This window comes from Peromyscus leucopus, chromosome 22, assembly GCF_004664715.2.
Source record: "Peromyscus leucopus breed LL Stock chromosome 22, UCI_PerLeu_2.1, whole genome shotgun sequence".
In the NCBI taxonomy this organism is placed as follows: Eukaryota; Metazoa; Chordata; class Mammalia; order Rodentia; family Cricetidae; genus Peromyscus; species Peromyscus leucopus.
The window spans coordinates 7,766,944-7,790,759 of record NC_051081.1 but is presented as its reverse complement, the minus strand read 5'-3'; the positions used below and the strand labels follow the sequence as shown (position 1 = coordinate 7,790,759).

At 46.8% G+C, this 23,816-nt stretch overlaps 1 protein-coding gene and 1 long non-coding RNA gene across 2 annotated transcripts; one reads left to right on the top strand and one right to left on the bottom strand.

Moving 5' to 3' along the window:
* Nucleotides 1–110: 110 nt before the first annotated feature.
* On the bottom strand, nt 111–16,693 carry LOC114680862 (cytochrome P450 4F5-like). The gene is made up of 13 exons (XM_037197914.1): nt 15,739–16,693; nt 15,188–15,386; nt 12,112–12,256; nt 10,390–10,443; nt 10,175–10,302; nt 8,721–8,842; nt 7,062–7,332; nt 6,678–6,744; nt 6,301–6,430; nt 1,317–1,450; nt 1,159–1,223; nt 917–999; nt 111–545 (listed from the first exon to the last, which is right to left on the bottom strand). The coding sequence occupies exons 2-13, from the start codon at nt 15,383–15,385 to the stop codon at nt 311–313; spliced, it is 1,632 nt and encodes a 543-aa protein (XP_037053809.1). The 5' UTR covers nt 15,386; nt 15,739–16,693; the 3' UTR covers nt 111–310.
* LOC119086424 lies at nt 15,321–23,816 on the top strand. Its single transcript, XR_005089708.1, has 2 exons — nt 15,321–15,407; nt 22,507–23,816. It is a non-coding gene; the product is annotated as an uncharacterized LOC119086424 (long non-coding RNA).

Genomic DNA, 23,816 nt, shown 5'->3' with positions numbered 1-23,816 from the left:
AGGCATGATTAGAAAGTATGGGCTGGGAAGGGAGAGGGAGAACAAGATAAGGGTAAGAGAGAAATGGAGGTGAATGTGAGCAAAATGCATTATAAACACTTACGGAATTGTCAGAGTAAATAACAATTATTTTTAATAAAACCCCTTACTTAAGCTGGAGAAGAACTCTCATCAGCCTAGAAAGTCAATGGTGAACAAAGGCAGTGGGAATCTGGATCAGAGACACCGACCCAGCCTCTCCCCCAACACACCAACAGGATCTCTGTTTTCCTCCGGACCCACTGCTGGCACTCAGTTAGACTCTGATTATTCAGGGACCCGCAAAGGCAGGTGGGTGGATGAGGAGGTCCTCGGCTAGGTGTGGGGGTCTCTGCACACCCTCGCTCAGCGGCTCCACCCGCAGCCACAGCCCGCCCTCTGCGCGCAGGATCAGCTCCGGCTTCCGGCGCGGCTCCTTGTGGTCCGGCAGGACGCGGAAGCGCAGCAGGGTGAGCGCCAGCGCCACCTTCATCTCGTTCATGGCGAAAGTCTGTCCTATGCAGTTCCTGCGGGAGGGCGGGGTGGGAACTTTGACTGTGCCAGGACCCAGTTAAGAGTCCTCAGACCCAACCTGACCGGGTCCCCACCGCGCCTGATCAGCATGAGGAACAGGAGGGACAATGACACGCCCGGGACCCTGCTTGTACATCCTCATCCCAGGAACCTGGCTCAGCCTCAGCGCCCGATCCAGACCTGGGTGGGTAGGGCTCTGAGCATGAAGCGGCCACCCTTCACCTTCCAACCCCAATTTCTGGTGACCTTTAACAAAACCTGTGCAGAGGGGGGGAAGGAAACACAGAATCCGACCATCCCGGCCCCCCACCCCCACCCCATCATGCTTAGATCCCACCCCTTCACCCCAGCGCTCTAGCCTCACCTGGGTCCGGCAGAGAAGGGAATAAAAGCCAGAGGTGACCTCTTCTGAGGGTTTTCTGGATCAAAGCGGAAGGGGTCATAGACCTGCGGGTCAAGCAAGACTAAGCTGATGGGTCGTGTCTCTCTGCACACCCAGCCAGCCCCAGAAAAGATGGGTATGGGGACAGGAGAATGACAGCCTCTGGGTGTCAGGTAGTACCGTGCCCCTCTCCCAGGTCCTAGAAATAAAGGGAGGAGCCTCACCTCAGGGTCTGGCCAGACTGAGGGGTTGTGATGAACTCCGAAAATGCTGATGACACACGCGCTGCCTTTTAGGTAGAAGAAGACAGTCAGTACCAGACCGCGCTCCCTCTAAGGACCGTCATCCTACCCTGGGGCCTCCTCCCAACTTGTGTGGACACCTTTGGGGACGACTCGACCATCAGGCAACACAATATCCTGGATGCAGCCCCGGACCAGGTCTGTACCGGGAGGATGCAGCCGTAGACTCTCCTTGATGCACATGGTCAGGAAGGGCAGCTGGGCCAGGTCCTCCCTAAGGAACCAACACAATTATCCAGGAACAAAAACAGAGCCCCATTCAGCCTCACTACCATCCAGGGGTACTAATCACCTCCTTTAAATACTTGCACTCCAGATGAATCAAAGATGTTTGCTTGTTTTTTGATTGTTTATTAAAGAAAGTCTCAAACAATGAAGAATGACCTTCAACTCCTGATCCTCCTGCCTCTACCTTCCAAATTCTGAGATTACAGAGGTCAGCTATCAAGAATGGAAAAAATACCAGAAGAAAGCTTGACCTGGTATTGGAAATGTTTATAAGGAAACACACCCCTCAAGAGATATCCTTAAATGCTTGCATACATTCAAAGCGAAAAAGTTTTAAAAAATGTATTCACCTGACCTGGGTGACATGGTACTCAGCCTCAGAAAGTGGAGGCAAAAGGATCAGGAGTTAAAGGCCAATCTAGGCTACAGGAAATGCTGCATAATAAAAAAAATTATATCATGAAATAACAAAAACAGAAATACATATTTCTTGGCTGGTCAGACAGATCAGATGGTAAAGGCGCCTGCCACCAAACTTGATTACAAAATATCAACCCCCAGAACACATGTGATGGAAAAAGAGGACTGACTGTAGCCTACCTGTCCGCCACATGTGGGAGCGCGCACGCACGCGCGCGCACACACACACACACAAATAATTAAATAAATAAACGTAATTTAATTTTTTAAAAGAAAAGTGTCCTTAGGTGCTGTGTGGTGTTTGGATGAGAACGGCCCCCAGAGGCTCATATGCTTAGTCTCCAGTTGGTGAACTGTTTGGGAAGCATTAGGAGGTGTGGCCTTGTTGATAGAGATGTGTCACTGAGGCTGGGAGGTTTCAGAAGCCCATGTCAGGCCCTTCTCTCTCTCTGTCTCTCTCTCTCTCTCTGTCTCTCTGTCTCTTTCTCTCTGTGTCTCTCTCTCTCTGTCTCTGACTCTTTCTTTCTGTGTCTCTGTCTCTCTCTCTCTCTCTCTCTCCCTTTTCCTCTCCCTGCCTGCTGCCCTCAGCTACTTCTCCAGCACCATGCCCACCTGCCTGCCAACACACTTCCCACCATAATGGTAATGGACTAGCCCTCTGAAGCTGTAAGCAAGCCCAGTTAAATACTTTCTTCTGTATGTTGCCTTGGTCACGGTTTCTCTTCACAGCAGTAGAGCCCTAAGACATATTGTAAGATGTTTTGAATGCGTAGATGCCTTCCATATTCAAGGCTAGAGTGATCTATTATTATAAATGTGTCAGGTTTTCTAAATCATCAACATTTTCAATATCATCCAATCAAACTCTTGCCAAAGTTGGTTTCTTTTTAGAGTTTTTTTTTTTTTTTTTTTTTTGTTTTTTTTGTTTTTTGTTTTTTCAAGACAGGGTTTCTCTGTGTAGCTTTGCGCCTTTCCTGGAGCTCACTTGGTAGCCCAGGCTGGCCTCGAACTCACAGAGATCCGCCTGGCTCTGCCTCCCGAGTGCTGGGATTAAAGGCCTGCGCCACCAACGCCTGGCATTTGTTGCTATTTTTAAAGAAGTGTAAGTATTCTGATCATGTTCACCCTCCACTACCCTCTTTTGTCCTCTTCCCCTTCCTGAGGAACACCTCCCTGCTTTGACGTTTTGTCTTTTATTTATTTATTTGCTTATTTATTTATTGTACATGACAATCCTTTTTTGCCAGCACTGGGCATCAGAGAACTTGCACACTAGGCAAGTATCCAAAACTGAACTGTGTCCTCACCCAAAAACCTTATTCTAACCGGAAGAGTTAAAGTTTACAAAGGTAAGTCCATCTAAAAATAAAAGAGGGAGCCAGTGGCAGGTGGATTTCTGAGCTGAAGGCCACCCTGATCTACAGAATAAGTTGCAGGACAGCTGGGGCTATAGCGTGACTCTGTATTTATTTTTATTATTTAATATATTTATTATATATTAAAGGAGCCCACCTATCATTTACTAACACCCATTACAAAACCGTAGTAGTAAAAATGAGACTAACTTTTTAAAACGATGTTGCCGCACATGAACAAGGACATGAAAACATGTTTCAGCAAGAACATGAAAAGAGACATGTGGAATCCTGAGTAGGTGGGCACAGGGATGCCTGAAAATACGGTATCTGCTGAAGACCGTGCTCATGTTGCTGGGAATTGGATAGGTAGATTAGAGGAAGGGTTTTTAAAAAACAAATCAGCGACAAGCAAACAAAAAGTGTGACATCAACCAGGTGTGGAACTGCAGCTCTGAGGAGGTGGAGGCTGAAGGGTTAGAATAATCAAGGATAGCCTCAGTCATACAGCAAGTTGGAAGCCACCAAGACCTTCATGAGAAGCTGTCTCAAAAAAGCTTGTCTCTCCCAGATTCTAAAACACGAAACCTTTAAAGTCAATTAGTGTTACAAGGCTGTGGTGGCACACTCCTTTAATCCCAGCACTTGAGAGGCAGAGGCAGGATCTCTGTGAGTTTGAGGCCAGCCTGGTCTACAGCGTTCCAGCACAACTAAGACACAGAGAAACCCTGTCTCGAAAAAACAAAAAAAAAAAACAAAGCAAAACAAAAGTTAATTATTGTTATCTGTCACTTCAAAGATTTGTCATTTCCTCGTGGTGAGAATATTCAAAATCCTTTCTTCTGGTGATTTTGAGGTATACAACACATTCCTTTAAACTGGTAATACTAGTGTTCATAGAACAGAAAAGAAATGCAACTCTACCAACTTATCAAGTCTGCATTGGACCAACCCCTCCCCAGACAGGTGAAAGGGAAGCAATATCTTCTTGGGGTTTTGTTTGTTTGTTTTGGGGTTTTTTGTTTGTTTGTTTGGTTGGTTGGTTTTGGTTTTTGGTTTTTCAAGACAGGGTTTCTCTGTGTAGCTTTGGACCTTTCCTGGAAATCACTCTGTAGCCCAGGCTGGCATCGAACTCACAGAGATCCGCCTGGCTGTGTCTCCCAAGTGCTGAGATTAAAGGCGTGCGCCACCACCGGTGGCTGGGAAGCAGTATCTTCATTACTTACCAGTAAGGATGTCTAAATGTCTAAGAGTAGAAAATACAAGAACAAATAAAGAAGAAGTAAATATACATGAGAAAATAATTTCTGTATATGAAGAGACCATGGATCAAATTAGAATTCAGATTAGAGATTCATGATATCTACAATGACTGATATATATAAACATACATATGTGTAAATGAATTGCTGCAAATCAACGCTAATGACATGTGACACAAAGGATATATTTTAGGATTTCAGTAGGGTCAAACACAAGATATTGAGAGAGGCCATGAAAGCTGAACAGAGGCCAGGGCTGAGAGGGGGGAAGGGCAAAAGTGGTCATAGAGATGATGCTAGAGATGGCGGTGAGAACCACGAAAAACAAATTAGGTTTGAAATGCCATAATGAACCCTAACACACTGTATGCAAACTAATTAACTAATGAATTAGATGGAGATGTGTCCAAACTGGGCGTGTAACTCCTGAATGCGGAGGCACTAAGATACTGACTTCCAGGCCATGCTGTATCACTCAGTGTTGCCATTTAGGCATCGTGCTGGCCGGCTCAGGGTCCTCAGCTGCAGCCACTAAGAACACCCGCTGTGCGTAGGCACTCGTCAGTATTCGGGCAGGTACCGTGGTCATCTCAAGGTCCTCAGAATACCTTGTCCACTACCTCGCTACATAGTCTCTGTGCACATGAGCTCTGTCCCCTTATAAAGACTGGCGACCACCTCCTGTCCCTTACCTGCCACTTCTCCCTCAAAGGCTGGTTTCTGCACCCTTTGATAGGAATTCTAGCCACGCCTCCATGACTGCGCATGCCCTGGCGCTGGCGAGACACTTAGTCATTTCAGCCTAGTCGTTTCCAGCGTATGTCCTAGTAATCAGTGCGCTGCATGGTCACGTAATTTGTTGCCAGCGTGATCACGTAATCTCTATGGACATGCGTGGCGAATTCACTTGGGCCCATATGTGCGTGGGGGGGGGGTAGTCCATAAAAGGTGGATCCCATGTACCCTCCCCTCCTCACATGTCTATCCAACAGGCCTGATCACATCCTCTCCTGTCCCTCCCTTCTCCTAATAAGCTCTCACAGTGGGTTTTGTTGTGTCTTGTGACTTTTCCTCACAGGATAAACAGCGATGCATAAAACCAACACCCTTCCTCATCCCTTCCCCAAAAAACCTCCCACGTGATTTTGTTGTATGGTGTGACTTTATCTCCCGCCATAAACATTACACATTTGGTGCCACGAGACTCGGCAGGCCCTGCCGGCAGTTGCAGGCACACCAGGATCCTGGACCCGGTCCACCTACGACAGCCTCACTTTTCGAATTAACTGACCTCAGGGCTCTCCATGCAACATCAACTGGATTAGTGAGCTTCCCCTTCTCCCAGTGGGTGTAAACACTTTCCTGGACTCGTGGGAGTGACTGTTGAGCTTTTTGCGCTCACTGGCATCCTTGGAGGTGGGGGAACCCCCAACCACGGCCTTAAAGGCTACAGTTGGCCCCCTTTGGCAACAATCACCCTCAGCCATTCCCTACTAATGAGGCCTCAAACTCTTGACTGTGGTTTCTCACCTCTTGGCCTCACCCGCAAGCCCTGCTACCAGGCAACCACCTGTCTTTCTGGACTGAGAGCTCACATCGGCCTCTGTCCTTTGGGTGATGACCCACTGTGGCCAGCCTGTGCCTCCTCAAATCAATCCTCCCTGAATTTCTGGGATGCTAGAAATTCCAGGTCTTTGGATCTTGTTTATTCTCTCTCACTCATGGGAACTGCCCCTATCTCCATAAGCCCAACTTTCCCTCACAGCTATAACAACAGCTGTAGAAACCACAATGCTCACCATTCAATCTCCTGGGGCTCTCGGTCCCTCAGCAGCTCCCGCACCTCCTGCCGGCAGCGCTCCTGGTATTCTGGGTGCCTCGCCAGGTTGTACAGGGTCCAGGAGAGCGCACTGGCTGTGGTGTCATGGCCTGAGGGGCAGACAAGCAAACTTAGATCTCTGGCCCCCTCAGCACTACAATGCTCAAGTATTAAAGCCCCCAGGAGGATAGGAAGAGGTGGATGAGTAGACATAGATACTAGATGAAAGGGGTCAGAAGACATGTATCTAGGCTCGGTGCAGACTCACAAGAAATCATGAGTATAATGGAGTCTCCTCTATGAGGCCCTTGGATTGACTGACCCCTGCCTCCTCTGTGGCTGTACAGGGGCCCTCACCTCCAAACATGAAGGTGTCAGCCTCTGCCCGGATGTCCTCATCTGACAGCTCCTTTCCATCTTCATTCTGAAGACAAAATGAGACCCTCATTGCTTGCCATGTCTGAGGGCTGCTGAGCCTGATCTGAGGCAGCTCTGATAGCCTTTGTACTCACAGGACCCCGCCTTGTCTCCCCCAGAGCCCGCCCCACACTTTCCTCCTTAGTTTCCTAATGTTCGCTCCTTCCACACAGAATTCAACAGAAGCACGTCTGTTGGACTTCTTTCTAACCTGTCCTTCGTTTTACAAGTACCATCGAATGCTCTTCAGCATCCTTTTGTTCAACTGCAGCATTTTCTATCTAACAATGCACATTAATGTTCCTGTAACCCACATAAGCCCACCTTGGCCATCAAGAGCACATCAATGAAGTCCAAAGTCTTGGTCTTAGCCTTGGTCTTCACGAATTCATCAACACCCTGGCTACTGAGGGTGCGGCGTCTCTCCCTGATGACAGCATCTGTGAAGTTGTGCACCAGGTCACAGGCCTTGCGGAAGCGCCGCCCATCAGCAGTGAGGTAGTACAAGAAGTCCATGTACAAGAAGACCTGCTGGTACTTTTTTGCTACCAGGGCGCTGAGGTCCAAGATGGCAGCAATGTATTCACTGGGAGACCTGCAGGTCAGGCCAGAGAGAGGAAGCAACTTAGCACACAAAACCCAGAGAAGCTCCAGCCAGAGAGTCCAAGGACCAGGGTCCATCCTGAAAAGGGCATCCACAAAGCACAAATTCTGTTTCCTGCTCTCTACAAGTAGCTCCTGACCCAGGAATCCAGGGCATAAGTGGACATCATTTCCTCCTCTTTTCACCCAGCATCTGTTCCTGCTCTTCTCCTTTGGTTTCTTGTGACTCTGCCCAGGCTCGGACCCTCCTCTCCTGGTTCCTTGCCCCCTGTATCTCTACGAAGCTCCTCTGTTGATTAGGGTGCCTAAAGCTCACTGTGACTAGGACTCCCTGCTGTACAGAACCTTCTCTTATGACCTGGGAAACTCAGGATGGAGTTCACACCCTTCTGGCTAGGCAACATCTTTAAGATCTGGCCACCAGCTGGAAATGCTGGCTCCTGGCTATGATCCCAAGACACAGGAGGTGGATGCAGGAGCATCAGAAGCTCAATCCAATTTCATCTGCACAGTGAGTTCCATCGCGGGCTAACTACAGACTGAGATGAGGTCAAGAAAGGAAAAGGTAAAGGAAGGAAGGATAGGCAAAGGAGAAGGGAAAGGGGGAGAAGAGGGAAGAGGTTAGGAAAGAAGAGGTCTGTGTACTTTAGAACTATCTGTGATGGTCATCTTGGTAATCTATGTAAGATTGAGAAGCATCTTCAAGATTAGTCAACCATGCATCTGCAGGAAGGCGGAGGGTGTTTCTTTCTTTCTTTCTTTTTTTCGAGACAGGGTTTCTCTGTGTAGCTTTGTGCCTTTTCTAGAACTCACTCTGTGGTCCAGGCTGGCCTCAAACTCACAGAAATCCACCTGGCTCTGCCTCCCGAGTGCTGGGATTAAAGGCGTGTGCCACAGCGCCTGGTGTTTCTAGAGGAGGTAAACACCTTCTCTCGGTGTGGACAGCAGCAAATCTCTAGGGGAAGGAGGAAGCTTGCTGGCACAGACATGTTCTCTCTGTACTTCTCAGCCGTCATGGCGGGAGCTGCCTTGCTCTGTCATTCCCACCCTGATGGACTGAAACCAGTGGACAAAAGATGTCTTTCCTTCTGAACGTGTTTTGCTTAGACATCTTGTCACAAAAACAAGTCAAATACATCCTCCAACCTTGTTTCCGAGGTACCGCTTCGTTGCCTGTTCCATGTATCACTCATCCGCACCTCCTTGCCTTTACCAAGATAATTGAAACTCTGGAAGAACCACTCACTCTCTTCTCTGTCCTTCTCCGACAGTTCTCACCCACCTCCTCAGGGTCCCCTCTGCTCCCTCTTGCCTGTCCTTCCTCCCCAACCTTCTCTCTTGATCCACAGCTCAGGTTTCTGACCCAGGACAGGGACTCACTCTTGACAGTTGCTGTCAAAGCCAAAGAGGCATTTCTGCAGACTGTCCAAGGTCATGAGGCTGATGTTCTCAAACATTTCCAGGCGGGCGCTGCCTTCCTCGGCCAGACGCTTCCACTTCGCCTTTAGAGAGAGACAAGGATGGGGCTAAGCCTTGGCTCCCGAACCCCTGCCCAAGCCGAAACATCAGGATAGACCTCTCTGCTAGAACCAGCTTCATGGTCTTCTGCCTCAGGTTCTGCCTGACCCCAGAGAAGCCAGACTTGGATGGGAACAGAAGGTGGGACTGTAGAAAATGAAGATGCAGGGTTAGAAGTCAAGAGCTTTCAATTAACTCTACCAACTTCTGTGTGTCCTTGGTCAGGCCACTGCCCTCTCCAGGCGCAAGCAATCGAGCCTTCAAATTTGAACTTATTTTTTGCCCCCTATGCCATACTCACGCTCTTACAGCCGGTGTGCTTGGAAGCTCCCCCCGATCTCTGTGACCCTCAGATTCACCATCTATAATGTAACTGTCATAGCTGCCTCTGCCTCAGAGCAGCCCAGAAATTACAACAGACAACATAGATCCCAGAACTGGCATACAGTAGATGCTCAATAAACGTGAGCATCAGTTATCACCGTCGTTAGCACAGTAGTAAGTGACTATAGAAGTGGCCCTAAGTATTCACAATCCTTCTATCATCAGCCTTTGCAAGGACATTTGGAGAGTAGTTCTATTGGGAGGTGGGGTCCATCTTCCCAGGTCTTCAATCTGAACTGAACTGGGAACTTGTTCTTACCTAAAAAGCATTGTGAAAAAGACTCTATGCTGCTGGGGATGAAATGTAGCTTGGAAAGCCATGGAACGTTCTGCCTTCCCTGTCTTGGAAACACTATCTCCATTCTAGCAAAGCAGTGATTCCCTAAGGGTGATAAGGGATGAAGGGGAAGGCCTGGCTGCCCTGCCAAGACCAGTTTTAAACTGTTTTTTTTTTTTTTTCCCTCAATACTGATGATACAAACCAGGGCCTTGCCCATGCTAGGATAGCTAGGATACTCAAGACTTGACTGACCTTGAACACACAATTCCTCTGCCTCAGTTCTCTCAGTGCTGGAAATAGAACTGCCCAGCTTTAAGCCAGTAAACTAAGACTGGTGTACTAAGCAAAAAAGACCTACTATGTGATACTCAACATTAACATGTTGGCTTTCCAGAACTTTGGTAAGTTCAGAAAGTAGATACCGGTCTTCTGTGAGCCCTGTCTACATGCAAGGAGCATAGCTCCATGGTGTTATTCTGACCATCTTAAGTTGTTATTATTCACATTTTAAATATGGAGAAACTGAGGCTTGGAGATGAAAACTGATGTCCCCAGGACCACGCAGCAGAAACACATGATCAGACTACATCTATCCGAAGCCACTCCCTGTTCTGCAAGTATCTACGTGGGACCCTGAGTCTGAGGAACTCACGTGCATGATGTTCACGCTCTTGTTAAAAATCTTCACATAGGGCTTCAGGATGTCAAAGTGGAAGGCGGGCGTCAGCAGGCGTCGGTGGCGGCTCCATTTGTCACCAGAACTCAGGAAGAGCCCGTCCCCTGGAAGGGAAGCCACTGCAGTGAGCAAAGGTGGAACCTTCCTCTGACCCCCAAGGTGTCCCCCGACCCTCACCTTGATGTACTCACCCAGCCAGGGCTTCAGGAAGCCATAGAAAGTCATGTCCTTGGGGGCCACCAAAGCTGCCATGAAAGAGGACAATCGGGGGCCATGGAGAGGATGAAAGGTGGACTTTGGGAGGGGTGGGGACTCCCAGCCCCAGGGATGCCCACTTCCCCTCCAAACACAGGGAGGTAGGAAAGGAACCAGGACAAAGACAGCAGGGAAGAGGAAGGAGGTGAGACAAGACCAGACCAGTCTGCAGCAGCAGAGAGAGCAAAGCTCAGCCTGGCAGGGAACAAGCATGTCCCAGCATGCCTTCACATGGCTGCTACATGGTCCACTATGTCTTCCACATCTGGGTGCATCACAGCACTCTACAGGCCTCTGCAAAGACCTAGGACACACTGTCAATTGCAGCTCTCTGACATGTCCTAACACATCCTGCTATATATGACAGGCACACATGTTATCATGACCTGCTGTAAACACAACACGTATTCCCTGACATGACACATCATGGGTGTGTAACAGTCTGGCATCACCTAATTGTGCCCTTCAGATAATCCCAGATTGTCATTGAAATATGGTCCCTTTCGAGTCCCAAATGTGACCTGGATAGTTCCCAGACCCCTCTAGTTCTCTCCTCTATGCCACACTAAGCATTAACTGTTCAGAATAAGGGCAACTCTATTCTCAGAGCCACGTGCATGCCCACTGGGAAGAGTTGCCTCTGCCCTCTCCAGCCATCAAGCAGCCCCAGAGCCAACCAGACACAGCTGACCCGTCTGGACTCTAGTGGACAGTCCCTGCAGCACTCTGCATACCATCTCTGTCCCAAATCATCTCCAGCTTGGGGTCCCTCCTGTCAAAGGTGGCTGGGGCAGCCAAGACTCATTGAACTAAGCAGAGGAAACAGGGAAGGTTATCTATAACTTTATCTAGAACCACAGAATTTTCCCTGATGTTTGAATGACTAGAAGCCATCTTTCCCAGCAAGAAGATAAGGTCCTCAAAGAGGAAAACAGAACTAGAAGATGAAGATTCCTGATTGCACTGTAAGGAATCTAGACTCAACTGTACCTAAAGACCCCTCTTGTGGACATAACTCTTGTGGATGACAAGATAGCTCAGTCAGTAAAAAAATTTGCTTTGCAAGCATTAAGAACACAAGTTTCATGAAAAGAGCACATGTAAAAATGCCAGCAGGAGCTGGGCGTTGGTGGCGCACGCCTTTAATCCCAGCACTCGGGAGGCAGAGCCAGGCAGATCTCTGTGAGTTCGAGGCCTGCCTGGGCTACCAAGTGAGCTCCAGGAAAGGCGCAAAGCTACACAGAGAAACCCTGTCTCGAAAAACCAAAAAAAAAAAAAATGCCAGCAGGGTGGTGTCACTGCTGGGAAGGGAGAAACAAGGAGGATCCCTGGGGTTTGGTGGATAGCAAGTCTAGCTTAACTGGTGAGCTGCAGCCAGTGAGGGACAAGATTGACAGTGGTCCTAGAAATGACAAGAAGGGTTGTCCTCTGTCCTCCACATACATGTGCACATGCATACACATACATAGACACGTGCATGTGGACCCACATATGCATATGCACATACATAAACATTCATAAAAGAGAGTCTTCTTTCTAGTTCTAGGGATGGAACCTAAGGCTTTGTTCTTGGTAGGCAAGTGTTCTACCACTGAGCTACATCTCCAGTCAAGATGAAAAACAGGAGAGGCCAAAGATTGGGACCCTGGGAGAGGTACCTGGGGCATGGAGCAGGGGGGCAATAAATGCAGGGTCCACAAGCTTCAGCACAGGGATGACAGGCCCCAGCCAACAGAGTTGGACATGTCGGAAGGTCTTGCCCATTTCAGTCACCATCTGCATACCTTCCTCATTGTTCTGGATCTGAAGATGAAGAAAGCCGAGGCTAGTCCTGGCAGGTGTATCAGATGCTCCTCCTCTGTGCCCACCACACCTCACCCTTCTTACCCTCCTACTTGGTTTATTCATCTTTGATTCTTACTAAGTCAACCAGGGTTCACTATATGTGTTTCTTAGTGTATCCATGTTTCTATCTACATACCTTTCACTGATGTGTCTCTCTCCTCATCTCTCTATTTTGTGATCTAAATATGGATAGTGGGTGGATGAATCACTAGATGGATGAATGGATAAATACATACATACATGCATATATACATAGAATAAATGATACATAGATGTATAGATTAATATACATGGACCAAGAATGATAGTAGATAAATAGGTAGATAGATGACAGATAATAGATATAGATAGATAGATAGATAGATAGAATGATAGATAGATAGATAGATAGATAGATAGAATGATAGATAGATAGATAGATAGATAGATAGATAGATAGATAGATTAAATAGATACATGATAGATCATATAAGTAGATGACATGGAAAGATTGGTATGTAACTGAAAAAAATTATTAGCTAAATCTAAATGTATAGCTATGTATTTTTCTTTATTATAATTGTCTTTCTTTTTTTTCCCTCCATTTCTTTCATCTGCTCACTCCCTGTGCTTGTTAGTTTTTTAACAGCTTGACACAAATCAGAGTCATTTGGGAAGAGGGAGCATCAATTGAGAAAACACCTCTATGAGATTGGCCTCTAGGCAAATCTGTAGGCATTTTCTTTATTAATGATTGATGTAGGGGGCCTAGCCTTCTGTGTGTGGTGCAGCTATTGGAGAGATGGTCCTGAGAGGTGTAAGACAGCCAATTGAGCGTGATCTTAGGGAACAAGCTGGTGAGCAGCATTCCTCCATGGCTTCCGTGTTGCTTTTGGTCATGGTATTTTATCACAGCAACAGAGAAACAAACTAGAACACGCTCTTTTCCCTCCTTGTCCTTTCCCTCTGCCTCTGCTCTGTCTCTGTCTCTCTCTGTCTCTCTCTGTCTCTCTCTCTCTCTCTCTCTGTGTGTGTGTGTGTGTGTGTGTGTGTGTGTGTGTGTGTGTGTGTGTCTCCCTTTATCTCTATGGCATTCCTCCCATATGATTCTTCTCATCTCCAACTTCTAATTCATCTTTATTTTTTACCCCCCCACTTTCTCCATCCTTTCCATTAGGAGTAAACTCACAGCTATTTTATTCCACCTCTCTCTCTCTCTCTCTCTCTCTCTCTCTCTCTCTCTCTCTCTCTTGTCCCTGAACCAGAACACAGCCCACTAACACCAGCTCTGGGCAGGCATCTCCCCACTTTCACAGCAAAGAATCTTGAAGGTTTCCAAATCTTGGTTCCCTGCTCAGGAGAGATGTGAACTTGGAAGTCATCTAAAGAGGGGACTGATGGGCAGCTCAGGAGCTGGACCCTGAGGTCAGAAGGCAACTTTGGGGGGGGGGGGAGACAGGAATGAGAGGAGACTGGCAGGGGGACTGTGTGATATCAGGAGAAGACACAGAAAGACGACAGATGAGGATGTCATCCTGAAGCCTGTGATGATCTCCCTGGAAAGAGGGGACCTTGGCACAGCAGAGCACTGTGGAGAGATGGATGAGGTGGGGTCAGGATTCAGTGACCTGGCAACCACAAAGTTGAGGGGATAAGGAGCAGGCCGGGGAAAGCAGGCAGAGAATGAAATTACTCATGGGATTATAGGGCAAACAGTCAGGAGGTTTAGTACAGAAGGAATCATATTGGAGGCAGACGGTTGGAAGCGAAGATGTCACCTGTGAAAAACATATCAGAAAACATGGATGGGTGAGTTCATCAAAGGTAAAGATTTTACAAATGTCTGTGAAAGAAAATCTAATCAACAAGAACTTCAGAGATGATGGGAGTCTGAGCTAAAGCGGTGATAGGAGGGACTAGAAGGAGGCTGCTGCATTGTAGAGAAGGAGGTCCTGGGGGGACAGTGATGAGAGGAGGTGAGAAGAGAAGCTGGAAGGAAAGAGAGTTGTGGTGACAATGGCATTGGCGGTGGAGCCTGCCAGATGGCATCCCTAGAAACACAAGGCATGGCTCTAGCAATAGGGAGCCAGCGCAGCATGGAGCAAGGGGCACTGGGGATGATGGGAAGGTGCTGAGTTGGAGCCTCTCTCAGGATCTAGGCCTGTGTGAGAGCCAGAGAGGTCCCTATTAAAAAAGGAAACGGTCCTTCTGGGCTGTGATGCTGTGATAGAGTGCGTCCCTGGCACACACAAGACACTGGGTGTTATATTCTGACACTACAGATGTTAAAAACTCCTAAACTTTGACCCAAAATGGACATTAGAGTCAGCTGGTAAACCTCGAGAGCAGATGACAAAATCCGAGGGGACGAAGTCCAAGCAGAGGGGTGACAGTGTACGCATCTCTCGCCTGCCCCAGAGCCCCTGTAGGTGGAGGTCGAGAAGCCAAGTAACCGCCCAGAGAGGTACAGACACTGGCCTGAGATCAATAGAGATGGGTCAAGGAGGGCCCAGACTTTGGACATGCTACAGGGGAGACCTCAAATCCAACAGCAGAAACTGAAGGGATCGGGGATGTCCTCGCCCTGTGCAGTCCACTCTGGGAGCGCCTGAGTAGGACAGACATACACAGATAAGGGCAAGAGACCTCAGACCATGACTCCCGGTGGGAATGTGATGCAAAGCAGGCTTGGAGCGGGAAATAAAAATTAAAAAAAAAAAAAAAAGGAAGGCTTCCGAGCATAGGAGTGTGAGGTGCCAGAAGTGGAAGGGCTGGCACAGTGAGGCAAGAGGGGCTCCCTCACCTCACTGCTGTCCTACGCCCCAGCCTTTTCCTGCCCCCACCCACCCCGATCCCCATTCTTCATGTCTGTTTATTACCAGATAGCCCCCATCCTCCTGACACTCTCACCGTGCCCAGATGACCCAAAAACCAGTTCCGCTTAGGGGCCTGAGGGAAGCATCTGAGGCGGCCGCATTTCTCATGGAAGGAGTAAGCCCAGGCCAGAATTCTCGCCACGAGCCAAGAAGCCCCGAAGAGCAGCAGAAGATGCCACGAGGAGGCCAGCACTGGGCCCAGGCCCAGGCCCGACAGGTTCCACGCCTGCATCCTGCAGGGCAGATGAACACAGGTGAGATTCCCAGGCCCCGGAGAGCAAGCCGGATCTCTGCATAATCACTCCAGCGCTGTGAGCTGTGACTCTGTGGATTGCGAGCACGGCAGGCATGGAGGCGGAGATGTGGGGCCTTGCTGGGAGAGAGGAGTGAAAGCAGAGACCGAACAAGACCGGGAGGGACTAACAGAGGCCACTGTTTAGCGTCTAGAATGGACCAGCATGAGCTCAGGCTCAGTTGCCCAGAAACCACTGATCTGCTGGCCCAGCTAGCTTCACAGAGCCATCTAAGTTGTAACAGAGTTGTTTTTAGAGCCAGGACCCTCCCTGCCAGCCCCCCGCCTGGTACCTTCTCTCAGAAGCAGCTTGTGCCGGAGGGCCTCTCCTCTCCTCTGGAACTTATTTGTCCCCTGTTTCTGACCCACAGTAGCTGTGTGGATGGCTGGACTGAATGAATCAACCCCTCCCAGGGTCAGCTGCTTACACACACACACACACACACACACACACACACACACACACACACACACATACACACACGCCCCTGGCAGTCTGGGCTCAACTCAGGTTGGACTCTGACCCGGTAAATACTCCGCATTCCTCAGAAATCTTGAAAAGTGGGCTTCTGTTTGCCAGGAAAAGCCATTACATTCTTAGCGCCCCCACAGCCCCCCAACCTCCAGAGAAGGCATCCAGTCCTTTATTAACTCAAGCAAGCCTCCAGCGGGTCAGAGCCCCCACACTAGCTCTCAGGCTGCTGCAGCTAGCCTGTCCTCTGCTGCAAAATAACCCCTATACGGGCAGGACTCTCATCCTTTTTGCTGTCTTCTCTGGCCTAGCTGGGGAAACAAACCTGGAGGATAAGAAGTCAGAGTTCAAAACAGAAGCATGGCGGGGAGGGGCCAAACTGAAGAAGGCCAGAAGCAGACAGTGTGCAAGCAGGCAAGACAGTCAGGAGTCAGCTGTCTGCCCAGCATGGAAGTTTAGCGTTATCATTAAAGGATACACATTTTGTCCAGAAACTGTCCTGGATTTGCTGTTGTGTGTTGGACTTATCAGCCACTGGAATCTCCCACGGCCATGTTTCCTATTTCTTAGACAAGAAACTAGGTCCTTGAGGAACTCCAACAGACCTCCCCCAAAATAGGGCATGAAGAACAATGGGTGGGCTAGCTCAAGGCCCTGAAACAGGGTGTAAAGACAATGGTGACAGTCAATATATAGAAAGGGTAAGTGGTCAGTGGCCAACTCCTGATGGGTCAGCTCAGGGCCCAAAAGCCAGGCTTAAGGACAACAGAGTCTAGTGGTCCATGATCAACTTCATGACTTCCTTTCCACAGGAGCTTGCCCGGAGTGCTATTCCCCTTTCTGCCAGTCAGTTTTCAACCGCAGGAGTGCTTATACCTATATGCATGTTTTAGCATTTTACACAACTATTTCTGTAAGAAACTGATATCAGCTCAGGACCCCCAAGACCAAGTTCTCAGCACAAAGGAGATTTATTTACCTGAGAGGGACAGAGGGCAAGGAATAAGAGACAAAGACAGAAGCCAGGAGATGAGGGAGAAGGGGAAGGGAACAAGGGAGAAGGGGAAGGGCTATTTGTCCTAGAAGGCACAGGACTGCCTCTGTATAGAGAGGAGACAGATGTGGTAGGGTGAGATGTTTGATTTTAACTGGGCATGTTAATTACATGAGCCAAAGGGGTTTTGGATTGTTGGACTTCAATGCTTTGATAGCTGGACCTTGGTGGTGTAACGTCAATCCCAATGGCGGGAATCAGACCACTACCATAGTTTAAAGCCAAATGTGAAGCAAGCTTTTGTTATGCCCAGATCACAGGGACCCCCAAAAGACCACCACAGAGACCGAATCCCATATGTAAAAGCAAAGAGCCTTCATTTCAAGCTCAGAGCTTGAACTCTGTCTGATGCAGTGGTGAGAACAGAGAGCCCCTGGGCCAGGCAAGGTAGGTTTTTATCATAACAGAGACTGGGGTGAGGGAATCTCCAGGGTTCAGGACCTTGATTGACTGACATTTGTCTAGGGGTATAGGGAATGTTTGGAATGTCAGGTATTTCTCCTTAGATGCTAGCCCTCCGTGGGTGGGGTCAGCTTATGGTTTTTCCTGGGTCTGGGTGTTGCCTGCCAGTAATCCTGTCACAGAAGCTGTGTCTGGGCCTCTAAGCCTGTCATGGCAACTATGTGGGTTCAGTAAAGAAACCAAAACAAAATAGCTGTATGTTAATGGAAGGGCCATAAGTTCCTTTTACCAAAGATAAGGAGGGTGACTCCTTTTTCTGCAATCAGAAACTTTTTCCAAACCCCTGAGGGAATGGGAGCTTTATCTAAATGCCTGACTTTGGGAAAAGGACTTAGTAGTTTTATTTCTGTTAAGTATGAGCCCTAAAAAAATAATTTCTCAAATGAAGCTCCTTCTAGTATCAAAATAAAACATTTATATGACTTGGTTTATCCACATACCTTAAGCTTAATAAATTTAGCAAAGACAAAAAAGCTAGCCATACATTCTTAAGCCTGAATGGACCTTGAGTACGGAGAAACATCCTCCAAGCCACTGGTTCTCAACTTTCCCAATGCTTTGACCTTTCAATATAGTTCCCCATGTTGTGATAGCCACCTATTACAAAATTGACCCATTGGTATTTCATAACTGCAGTTTTGCCATTGTTATAAATCTGAAGTCAAACATTTGACATACAGGTGGTCTGAGGCTACCCCTGTAAAAAGGTTTTTTAACACCCCCAAAGGTTCGAGACTCTTTGGAGTCAGAGGCTGTTCCAAGCCCTTTGCCAGACTGCTTAGGTCATTGTCTTGCTGCATCACTAGAAATGAACATCTCAGTTTCTGCTTAGTATTTGGTGCTTATGGTTGTGACTCTTAATTTTTAGCCTTTAAGTCCAAATATTAACAATATAGAACATTTTATAAACTTAAAATGTCCCATAGCCTTATAAATTTAAATATTTTAAAAACTTTCTTTAAAAGGTTTAAAATCTCTCAAATGTCTTCTTGCAATATCAAAAATAAAGTATCCTCTTTACTGTAAGAGGGAGAAAACATGGCATCACCACAATCTGTGTAAGGCAAAACCAAGCTCCAAAGTGCAAACAATCCCAAAGTTCAATATCTGGGATTCATCCACAATTCTTTTGATTCTTTTATTTAGAGGCTTGGATCATTTCTTTGGCCCTACCCTTGGCAGCACATACATAGCCTGCCTGCTCCAGTTCATTGTGGCTGGTGCTTCTGGTGATCATCACCTGGACCATCACCTGGTGCTAAGGTCCACCATTGCAATAGGACTCTCTTTGGAGCTCTAGCCCTGCCGTATATTCGCAAACCTCAGCTGTTCCCTATGATCCCTTCAGGTCTTTAAAGCCATTATTACTTATCACCTGGGTGACACATTACAACGTTTACCTGCCACAGCAAGGCACATTCTTGTGTATAAAAGCATTGAGGTGCAGCTTTAGTATTTATTTATCAAATACCTTATTTATTAAACACATGTAAACATCTATTTAAATTCTCTAGAAACTTGCTGTTGAACACTTGGCAAAGACATAAGTACTTAGGTGTAAATCTCTAAGTTAACTTTTGTTAATCTGAATAGATCTTTATAACCTTAGTAAAAGATGGCTTTTATCATGATGAGGTCACCAGCCAAGATAGTGGAAAGCCACATGTTTGCTGTTTAAAACATGTTCTTCTAAACAAAATTACATACATACCTATGCACAGTTGAATCCAAGTTACATCCACATACATACAGAGTTAAAGCTAGCTTATATTCATACATATAGAGTTAAATACAAGTCACATAGATGTTCGCATACACACGCATACATATCTCTATTTTTTAACATAAATATTTTGCAATGAAGAATCAGCTGTTTTTAAAATGAAAACCAACCAGAATTAATCTAATATGCTCAAATTTCAAACTCAGTATTTGCAGAAACCATAACATAGTTCACATCCCCTGTGGCCTTCTACAACCTTCTATGTATCTTCATTCCATTCCCTTGATTCCTCAGACATTTATTTTTGACAAATTTCTCTTTTTCTTTCCTTCTCTTTATTATTCCAGTCTCCTGCCTTCTCTCTTATTTTTTAAACATAGAAAGTTTCACCAAAGTTTCTTGTGGTTCCCCTCAGTAGTCTAGGATATATTGTATACCTACAATATTTTAAACAAGAACAGAAATACATGCATATACCATAACAAGAAAAACTTTAAATTTGCATCAACACTGTACCAACGTGAAGCATTTGAAACTAGCGGTAGGTTTTCTTCTTCTTCTTCTTCTTCTTCTTCTTCTCCTCCTCCTCCTCCTCCTCCTCCTCCTCCTCCTTCTTTTTCTCTCTTTATTTAACCAATAATAATTTGTAACCAATCCCTCTAAATGATGACAATTATTTATAATCTATTAGTTCTGACTGATCAAAGCAGCCCTGGCTACAGCATTATAACACAGCCTCCATACCTTAGCAACCATAGGCAGTGATACTCCATTCCACCTTCAGAGCCAAACCTTGGTCAGGTTTGGCAGGCAGCTCCCAGGGCAGGTTTTGGGAGCACCACCCATCAGCATGGAGCTGGAGGCATGCCCCATGGGGACAAGAGGTTGTTGTTAGCCCCAGATTCTCAAGTGCATGAGAGCGGCAGAGTGGAAGTGACTCCATGCCCCAGCCAGGCCCCTCCAGAAGAGGGCTCCTGTAGGCCACTCCTTGGCTGTGACCCCAGAGGGGCAGTTTTCCACCAGCCCTGAGTCCCGTGGTGCGCCCAGGTCAGGAGCGCTCTGAGCTCTGTGAGGCACCCCCACCAGCTCCTGCCTGTTCTGCACTGCAAAGTCTCCACCCCATGGCTCTCCCTGTATAGGGGCCTGGCCTCAGAGCTATTGTGTCCAGCACTGCAGGGCTCATGGTCCACCCTAGCGCCCAGCCACTGGGTGGCGACCCAAGTCTCTGTCCCGGTCACTGATCACCCAACATGTGGCACCACACCTGCCACTGTCTGTGTTCCAGGTCAGAGAGCAAGGAAGCAATGGGGGAGGGGGGTAGAAATACTCTTAGTCTGTCCCAGTTCAACCAAAGGGACCCTCTGTCCCTTCTACTGGCCATCCAGACCCAAAGGTTGTCCATGTACAGTTTCTATCAAGAGTCACAACACACATACAAGCCCAGGCATAAAACATGAATACTTGTGGCCACATTACTCACACATTCACACATTCATATAGGCAGGATATTCAAACAGAAAGGCAAATAGAACTTTTCCCAGGGAAGCGGTGTCAGCTGATCAACTCAAAAATCTTAAAATAAGAGTCTACAGTTTTTCTAAGTCAGAAAAAGAATAAAATTACAACACACAAGAAAACAAAACAGCTCTCTTGGCGCCTGGAAACAAAACCAAAAGGAAGACACCAGCCTCGTGCCGTCCTGAGGGAGTAACTCGCATCACCTATACAAATCAAATTCAAATACAAATCAACCAAAGGGATCCAAACCCGTCCAAAGGACCATCTGCAGGCACTTACACATTTTGGGCTCACTTACAAAAGGATATCCAACAGGCCAAAAGGCCCACTTACAAAAGGATATCCTAAAAGTCCATTTACAAAAGGATATCCAAATGAAAGTAAACACAGAAAACACAAAACTCAGCACAGACACAGAAACACAGAAAACTTACCAGCTGGCTTCAGGCTCTACGGGCAGTGGTCCCAGTGGGCTTGGGGGAATCCCAAACAAGCCCCCAAGTGTTATACCCAGATCATGACCCCCAAAGACCACCACAGAGACCGAATCCCATATGTAAAAGCAAAGAGCCTTTATTTCAAGCTCAGAGCTTGGAGTCTCTGTCTTACACAGTGGTGGAGCCCAGGCAGGGTGGAGTTTTTGTCATAGCAGAGGCTGGGGTGAGGGGATTTCCAGGGTTCAGGACCCTGATTGACTGACATTTGTCTAGGGGTATAGGGAATGTTTGGAAAGTCAGGTATTTCTCCTTAGATGCTGGCCCTCCCTGGGTAGGTCAACTTATGGTTTTTCCTGGGTCTGGGTGTTGCCTGCCAGTAATCCTGTCGCAGAAGCTGTATCTGGGCCTCTAAGCCTGTCATGGCAGCTGTGTAGTCAAGTTGTTTTGGGCCCCCTACAGCTTTAATTAAATACTGGCCAGGTAGATGGGCTCTGGCCAGGTCTATACCCAGGTTCCTGGGAAATGGCCCAGAATCACGTATGGCAAGGGCTTAAGAAGGAAAACCCACAATTCATTGCATTTCCCATCAGGTCCAATCAGGGGCAAGTATGGTGATATTTTATTTGTGCTGAAATGTGACTTTATTTGTATATTAATAAATAAAAGTGCCTGGGGGGTCAGAGCTAATAGCAAGCCATAGCAGAAGTCTGGCAGTAGTAGCACTTGCCCTTAATCCCGATCACATGACAGGCAGATCTCTGTGTGTTCAAGGACACCACCAGCATGGAGAACACACGCCTTTAATCTCAATACCAACCATAGAAGATCTAGAGGTCTGTATAGATGGGCAGTGATGAGGTCATGTGGTTGGGTTTAGAACCAATGAGAAGGCAGAACAGAAAGTCAATAAAAAGACAGACACACAGGAAGTAGGTCTCTTTCTCTGGGAAAGGACAGCAGCGGGTGATAAGAAGGCGGTTTTGGTCTCAGCTCTTAGCTACTGCTCTGACCTCTTGGGCTTTTAACTCTGCATTTGGTTCTGTGTTTCTTATTTAGTAAGTCCGTTACATCTACGGGCAAGCATGTATCCTGGCATATTTCCTGCCTACGTACCTCCTGCCCACATGTGAGCAAGCACAGCTGGTTCAGACAAGTCAAACAAACTTGTTTAGGAGAGTGAAAGCATGTGGCCTCCAGCATTTCAGGAACTGTCTGTCCTTGGGCAAGGGGCTTGCAGATCAGAGGCATTTTTGTTTCATTGAAACTTAAATGAAAATTTGACTCTCACACCTGCTCATTTTCTAAGAGTATATTCTTGCTTCTGTCCTTGCTCTGATTAAATTCCTGAGTATTTTCTAGGACACTGTGTATCAACCAAATTCTCTTTCCACACAGAAACTGATACTGCTTCTGGGGTCAAGACCAGAAGAAACTGGCGACCTCCTCAGGACATTGTGACTACTTGGAAGGACCTGAATTTCACAGTCAGGAAGAACCATCCTCTGAAAACACATCTGTCTGAAGCCCTACCCAGGCTTTGGAGGCCCTATAGACTTTGGTCTTGCCAACTCCATAAGCACAGGTGCCAGTTCCTAAAATTAACTTATTAAGCTATAAACAAGCAAGGATTATACCTAATCAGGCCATTTGGGAGGTTGATGCAAGAGGACTATGAACCAAGACCAACCTAGACTATGTATGATAAGATAAATGCATGACATATATAGCATTAATTTGATCTTCAGATAAATATACATAGACACGGATGTAATTGTCATAATAGTCAATCATCACTGTCATCTTGACTGTATCTAGAATCACGATGAAAGCAGACTTCTGGCAGTGCCCATGAGAGTCATTCTGAAAGGCTGAACCAAGAGCAAAGACCCACCCTGAATGTAGACAACTTCACCACCAGGACTATCTCTCCTGGCTAAATAAAAATAAGGAAATGAGCTGAATACCACACACAATCTCTTTGCTTCCTGACTTAAGATATCATGTGATCAGCTGCTGCATGCTCTTGCCGCCACGACTTTCCCACCATAATGGACTGGACCCTTCACCTGTGAGCCAAAGGAATCTCTTCCTTCCTTAACTTAATTTTCCAGGTATTTAATCAATGAGAAGAAAAAAAGTAACTAATACAGGAAATTTGTATGAGGAATGAGGTCATTGGTATGATAACTTGACCTTGTTAGGAGGAATTTGGGGCTTATTTGCTGAAGGAACATTGGAAGAGTTTGAAATTCTGTGTTATAAAATCCCTAGATTACTTATAAGCAGAACTGAATGGGATGTTCTGATTGTGATGGCTAACATTATAAGCTTAAAATGCTTGAGAGATCTATGAAACAAAAGCACCTCTAACCTGGAAGCCCCACTTGCATTCCTGGAATGATGGAGGCTGTTGTTCATATAAGATAACAAACCACATATTTTTGCTTCTGTAAATGAGTTTGGTTGTTCCAGTTGCACAGGATGTGATCACACGTAGACAGGAAGTACATCAGGATGTGTGCTTGCCTCTGGTTGGTTGGAGATAGGAAGTGCATAGCCTTGTAAGTTTTGCCTTTTTAAGTCCCTGATTTAATGTAATGTAATTTAATGCAATGATTAATGTAATTTGGCACAATACTCTGAGCATGAGTTTCAGATATGGACCTGGCCAATGTTTAATAAAGCCTCTTATTTCTTAAAATTTA

Coding starts and splice junctions, on each gene's coding strand:
- LOC114680862 (XM_037197914.1), bottom strand. CDS start 15,385: ATGCAGGCGTGGAACCTGTCGGGCCTGGGCCTGGGCCCAGTGCTGGCC. Junction 7,333..8,720: donor TTTGACAGCAACTGTCAAGA/GTGAGTCCCTGT, acceptor CCTGACCTGCAG/GTCTCCCAGTGAATACATTG. Junction 6,431..6,677: donor TGACACCTTCATGTTTGGAG/GTGAGGGCCCCT, acceptor TCTGCCCCTCAG/GCCATGACACCACAGCCAGT.